Below are 6860 nucleotides of genomic sequence, written 5' to 3' on the forward strand. Positions count from 1 at the left end.
CTCTTTCCTGCCCCCTTGTCTGAGCACCGTACTGCTCAAAAACTTTCCAAATACCCATTGGCTCCCAAGGTTGGAGCCTGGGATGGGCAGGGAGCCCACAAAACTAACCAAACTTTAGGCTGGTGGTGGGGAGGAGTGCTCCCAGGTCACTCTCCTCACACCCCTCCCTTGTAACTTCCTTGCCTGACAGGGGAGCCCCTGTGGCCTGGACTCTGGGGAAGCTGCCACCGGGAACCCCTCTGCCAACCCCACCCTGTACCCTGGGAACTGCAGTAACTTATTCTCAAAGGCTTTAAACACAGAGATCCTCTCAGCAGCCGTGGGCCTGCCCCTTGTCCCAGCCCTGCCATGTGGGGACCCAGCCTCTGGGACCAGCGCTGCCCACCAACGGCAAATCCAAAGTTCTTTAAAAAACAAAACTGAAACACACACACAACCAAAAAAGAGAGCACACACATGTGCACGGGAGCAAGAGATGGAGAGACCAGAGGAATGAACTAAAGAGAAACAAACTTGGAAAATGCTGGGGGGACAGGGAAACCCTGAAAACTCTCCCATCAAACAAGTGGTTTTTTCCTGTTTGTCACTTCCCATTTTAAGGGTTTCTTTAAAGCACCTCATCTTTGGAAGATCAAATGGCTTTAAGTCCTTGCACGGGTGCAGTGCAGCCTCACCCAGGTCATGCCCAACCTCAGATGGGAGTTGGTAATGAGGAGGAGAGCCTGGAGACTGGGAAGACACATCCTTGCCCCTGATTTGAGTATCAGGGGAGGTAACATCCATCCCCTCATTCCCAGCTGTGAGTTAGGAAAGCCAGTGCTGCCAAAAATATCTTGGCAGTGCCAGGAGGAAAGGGGCTGACAGGACAGTTTGGTTTCTGGATCTTGGGTGTGCTTCTTTCTCATGTAGCTAACCACCATTTCTTCTCATTCACCCCCTTCACAGGCCTCTACTCCTGTTCCCCTCCCCAGCAGCCCCTTCACATTTTTGGTCACTTCTTAAACCTCCTTGCCTTTGGGGACCCTTGTTCCCTATCTATGTACTTCCTGCTTGTTCTCTGCCCAGGCCCCTCTTCCCTTCAACCCAGCTCAGCCCTCCCAGTAAGCAGCAGGTACTGGGCCCCAAGGAGTCAGGGCCCGTTGTGAGGCCCACAGGGGCCAGAACTGACAACTGCAGGGGGGTGGGTGGGCAAGGAGGTGACTGAAGCACAAAGTAAATCTCTGAACCAACGGAGGAGGAATGAGCTGGGACAGGACTCCCCACCTCCACCCTAATGATCTCCGTAAGCATCAGGTGGTACATGCAGCAACCCCAAAGCCCAGCTAAAGTGGCATACGGTGGAGAAGCAGGTGTTTTATTTTGGCCAAGAAAAGCCCAGAGAGCTTTCTCAGTCCTCTAGATCGTTTCTCCTCCTACCCTTGCCCCTAAGAGCTCCTGAGGGAGTCTGCTTTCAGGCTGCCTTCAGGTGTCTTCCACTCCCTCTCTCCATTTCACACACACACACACCTATTCAGGCAGCCCTGGATTTAGATTTCCCAGTCTCTGTCGCTCCACTCTGGGAACATGTTAACACCAAAGCAGTAGCTTATGTGCAGAAAAAACAGACGGGGAGAGGGGAAGGGAAAATGGCTTTCCTTAGTCCCATGTGTTCTGCAAATCTCACTCCGGGTCCTCTTCATTTCTAAAATTAAAAGCTCCAACTCTAGCAAACCGGGGTGGGGTGGAATCAGTTATTCTGATGGTGACAAAAATTCCAGTTACAAGTGGCAGGGGGAGAGAAACTGCCATCCTGTGGTCTGGCTCTTGCTGCCATTGCCCCATCTCTTACCATCTCTATCCCTACCTTCATCCCTGCCCTTTTCCTCCTGTTGAATTCTGTGTATAAAACTATTTTCTTAGCAGCATGTGTATGAGGAAAGAAGCTTTTTCACTCTGTGCTTTCTGGGAATGTGACTCGTGTATCAAAGTTGAAAACAAAAACCCCCCAAATTAGGAAAAAGTAGGAGGAGAAAAGGAAACCTTTTAAAGAAAACCTTGGCAAACACCTGGTACGGGATGATTAGAGGTATGGTGTTGTGCATTTTAGGGGTTTACAGCCAGCATAGCTTGGCTTTAGTTAGAGCCATTCTCTTACACCGGATACCCTGGCCTGGAGACACCAGATACTTTCACAATAGTTGACAGGAGCAACTGTCCTTACCAGGAACCCTGTGGCTTAGGAGAGCCTGGCTGACTGCTGACTCAGGTCAATCAGCATGCTTCTGGAGGGTGCACCATTCCAGATTCCCAGCAGCTGGAAGCATCCCCCCGCCCCCGCCGACCCCTTTGTGAGACCAGAAGTCCTCAGCAGCAGCACTCCCCCTCCAGAGATGCACAGTGAGCTGTTCTGACGGACAGAAGGCTGAGTCAGCACAGCCCTTCGAAGACTGCCAGAGGTGAACTCCAAGTCACCTGGGTTAAACCACGTTGCTTCCCCTGTGGAGCGGTAAACCCAACTCAAGCGCCTGACACAGCAACACCTATTTTGTAGAACACTCCACAGACCTAAAGTGAGCCTGAACCAATAGTTGCTAAGGTTGGTCTTCCATGGCTTGGGGCAAAGGCCTAGGGTGACATACATGAGTCCTACACCACCAAATTCTGGTCTGCCCGACTTACTGCCAGGGTCAGTATCAGAAGGCAGGAGGTGCAGATGGTCTTGGCTGTCTTTGCTGTAAACCATGGTCTGGGTGGGGATGGCTTGAGGTACCCAATTCTCAAGTAGGAACAAAAATCAAAGTCTGTAGAAGAATATGAGAACATCTGAAGCCTTAGTGGCCAAACGGGGCAGAGTATGCAATAGGACCACAGAAAGAAACCCGTTCCCCTCACCCTCTAGCTCCCCTTCTGAGTGTACTTACAGAAGCATGCACAAGAACAAAAAAAAGAAGTTATTTCAGGCACAATAGCACCCACCTCCTTAATTCCTTGTACTTTTCCATAACCACTTTCAGGGCTTAGAGATCACGGATTCCCCAAGTCTTCACCACCCTGATTTGTTTTAAAAGACATTTGCTGAGGCAATCAATCATTCACCCCGAGTAGACATGTACACCTGAAGTACAGAGCTCTATGTATATACAACTGCACCAACAAAACAAGCAAGTGCACCATCAGCCAGAAGCAAAACTGCATAGAGAGACCTGCAGGGATACAATGAATGCCAGCAAGCATAGGCCCCATGGGCATACAGGTACAGGGACATGTCTCAGGCCCAGCACCGATACTCCTCCAAGTAGAAACACCCTCCAATACATGGAAAAGCTTAAATACAAGAAAGTGTAAGCAGTGTCATGAAAGGTAACCGAATGCTGAACATTAGTCCATGGGGAAAGGACTTTATATTCCTTTGGAGTGTGACACTAGGGAGGGGAGGGAACGTGGAAGAGAAATCAGGAGGAAGCTTGAGGGAAACATATGCAACACAGGGGTAAACTGGGCTGGGACCCTGCGTTACAGGAAGGGCCAGGTACTAGGGAGCATTTCTGGGTTGTGGTGGGGAGCTCAAACTGCCATTGGGGAACAAGAGTGAGAAACTTACAAGCCAAGAGGGAGACATTTCTAGAGGACTAAGTAGGGAAGAATGCCCCCAATACCAAGGAAGCTCTGGCTACAACAAGGAGGGTATAGACCCAGCCTTATGGGTCTACAGAATTATTCACTGAAAGGGTCAGATGAAGCCCTGGCTGGTGTAGCTCAGTGGATTGAGCACAAGCCTGGGAACCAGAGGATCGCGGTTCGATTCCCAGTCAGGGCAAGTGCCTGGATTGCAGGCCGGTTCCCTGCAGGCCATTTCCCAGCAGGGGAAGCACAAAAGGCAACCATACATTGATGTTTCTCTCCCTCTCTCCTTCCCCTCTAAAGATAAATAAATAAATAAATAAATAAAATCTTTAAAAAAAAAAGGGGGTCAGATGAAAGAAAAGCCAGGGAGAGGACATGGGTAGAAGACCTAGACTATGACTCATCAAGTTTTTGGAAACATGGGAAGTGATCCCCAGGGAACATCTTTCAGGGAGAGACTAACTTTATGGGGAGAACACAAGATTGGGTGAGTACCCACCCCATTGTTCTCCATGTAGATGACCCAGACAGCCATCCACACAAGGACAGACAGTAGTCTGAGCCTGGTGTTTCTTGTGGCTCCTCAACAATAGAGAGGTTATCTGGCTAGAAGCTAATGGGGAAGCAGGTTGGTTATCTGTGAACCAGAAAGAAAGTGAGGGGTAAGGTAACTTGAGATCGACTCATATTCCTCCCAATCCCACAATGGCTAGAACACTGAAACAAGTAATCAGCAGGAACTTGGCATGGCCCACATCTACAGCGCCTCCCCGAGACCCAAACCTGTGTCCTGTCTTCTCAACTGGGAGGACCTGCACTGTGTTCACTCCTGGACAGTCCACCAAGGGCTCAAATGGCAGCATCTTCTGCAACTTGCTGAGTGTCAGCAGTAGGCTAGGCACTGCACTCTGCTCATCTACTCCCAGGACTGGGACCCTGACCTGCCTCAAGAGAGACGCGTAACTAGGATACATCCTGTACAGAGCCACAGAATCCACACCAATCTGACAGGACCACAGACAGTGGTTCTCAGTGCTGAGGCTTCCAAAACACAAGGTAGTCAACCATCATCTTATTGCCAATGGCAAGTATAGATTTCACTTCACAACCACCCCTTCCTGCTGCCCACCTAAAACACACATCCACACATCCCACAACACATATCACATATGTGATGACATAAAGGCATGATCACTCCAGACTAGATCAACTGTCTACAAGGTGACTTGCCATCTCTTAGAAGTTTCTCAAAGGTTTGTCCACCCGTGTCACGGTCACCTGAGCGCTTCATCAAATGCACATTCCTGAGCTGTACCTCAGACTCACTGAATCAGAAACTCCTGAAGTGATCCTGTGCTCTCTGGAGCATGCGAACACAAATTTAGTGTTTACTCAGCCCCATTTACATCTTCCATGTGCCCCTGACTCTCTAGCCCAGGGCCCAGCATCACCTCAGGTTGTCTCCATTACCCCGACATCCCCCGCCACCTCCAATATTTTGGAAATCTGACTGCCTGCTGCTTATGTTGGCTGTTCTTGCACAGGAGAAAAGTTATAACCATTGTCCACTCACCCCCTTGGCTGGCTGAGCACACTGCTTTCTCCTCTGCTGTGGAAACCATCTTGCTCCTTCTTTTCCTTTTTTTTTTTCCACCTTGCTTCTTCTGAAGCTTCATTCCAAGTCCTGAGATGCTGAAATCAGAACTCCCCCAGCTCCAAGTGGCTCAGCCCAGCATGGGCAATGGCTTTACTTCCCTCTGGGTAGGTCCTGTCCTGTAGGAGAGCTGCCTCCTCCATTACCCAGAGCCAGTTCTACCCGAAGAGCTTCCTAGTCACTGCCCCACAGTCTTTGGATACCCAGGAAGCAAGGAAAGCCCCATCTGCTAGAAGTTCTTCTGGGTGGAGGCTCGAGGTCCAGTTTTGTGGGACTGCTGATGGCAAAGCCTCTAGAGGCACAGGCCCAATCTGTGTCAACACAGATGCTGGAGTTCTGCTCCTGGGAGCCTGCCTCTGCCAGGGCTCACTGCTGATTCATTCTGCCTTCTGGGGTGTATTTCAAGACATGGACATTTATCCAACTCTAACTGGAGTTCCATCGAGAAATTCCTAAACAAAAAATCTTGAATAGAATTTCTGGAAGGACAAGTCCAAGGTGCTTTTGTCTTTCTAACATTTGCCTATCTCTAGACCTAAAGCACCTTTTCATCTTTCTAGGATAGTTACCGAATAGGGGCCTTTTAAAAAGGGGGAAAGAACTGGTTCATCTCAACCACAGGCCAGCCAATTACAAGGCACAAGGCAGAAAGAAATACATACAAGAACAAACCACCTCATCACCCAATAGTAGGGCCTGAGGGTCTCTCCTTCCTACTTTTTCCCTTCTAATCTCTTCTGGCACCATCTTTGGGACAACACAGCTGGCTTGCCTCTCTCCAGGATCTCATTTCGCCCTCCTTGGATTTTTTCTGTCCTTGATGACCAAAGAGTATAGTGCACTGGCCTAGAGACTTGAGTGTGGCTCTTATCTATGCCTTTTTCCCTCTGTGCTCCAGCTTCTGTTGAAATAGCTACTTAAACTGAGTGTGGCACCATCTAAATCCCTTTCTTGGGGGCTGTAAGGGTTGGCGAGAGGTGGCTGTCCAGTTGGGAGGAAGGCGGAGTGGGGATGGGCTGCAGAGCAGTGATTCAGCCCAGCTGATGGGGCACCATCCGGTGCCAGTGTCCAGCACAGAGCTCCACCCAACGCCTGGCAGTGCTGCCCCCTCTCTCACTGCCGCCAAGTGGCGGTCATGAGCACGTTTGGCGGCTCTGGGTTTGCCGCAGTGCCAGGATCTGAGACACTGTTCACGTGCCAGTGCAGCTCTGCCAAGTGTGGCAGCATCTAGTTGGTTGGGTGCCAAGCGATAGGACCCAGGTGGCAGCAGAGAGATGAAAGAGGAGTGGAGTAGAGGAAGGGGGAGGAGAGAAGGCCCCAGGGAGAAAATCGGACACCTCACTTGTTAGAGTGGAGAATCCAAAGGGGATCTGCAGAAAGGTACCCTTCCCATTCTAGACCCCAGTTCAGCAAGCAAGCCCTTGCCTCCCCACCACTCCCCCACAGTAACATGTACAGACCAGGCATGAGGATTTGGCCATCTTCAGCAGGAAACTGGCCGGTGGCCAGGCAGGACTGCCAGCCTCTCCATCCTTCTTCCTTGGGGTCTTGGCAATGGCGCGCTTTCTCCTTTGTGTTCTCATGCCTCCCTCTGTCTGTTGCT

At 50.4% G+C, this 6860-nt stretch overlaps 1 protein-coding gene across 1 annotated transcript in view; it reads right to left on the reverse strand.

Annotated features, from left to right (window-relative positions):
• THTPA (thiamine triphosphatase) overlaps positions 1 to 6639 on the reverse strand; it is a 40212-nt gene extending 33573 nt beyond the window's left edge. The window contains exon 1 of the mRNA XM_037037640.1: positions 5177 to 6639. Within this exon, the coding sequence (XP_036893535.1) occupies positions 5177 to 5279 (103 nt within the window). The 5' untranslated portion in view covers positions 5280 to 6639. The remainder of the gene's footprint in view (positions 1 to 5176) is intronic.
• Between the last annotated feature and the right edge of the window lie 221 nt (positions 6640 to 6860).

Source organism: Sturnira hondurensis, unplaced genomic scaffold, assembly GCF_014824575.4.
Source record: "Sturnira hondurensis isolate 20B ecotype Veracruz unplaced genomic scaffold, ASM1482457v3 Scaffold0023357, whole genome shotgun sequence".
NCBI classification, from domain to species: domain Eukaryota; kingdom Metazoa; phylum Chordata; class Mammalia; order Chiroptera; family Phyllostomidae; genus Sturnira; species Sturnira hondurensis.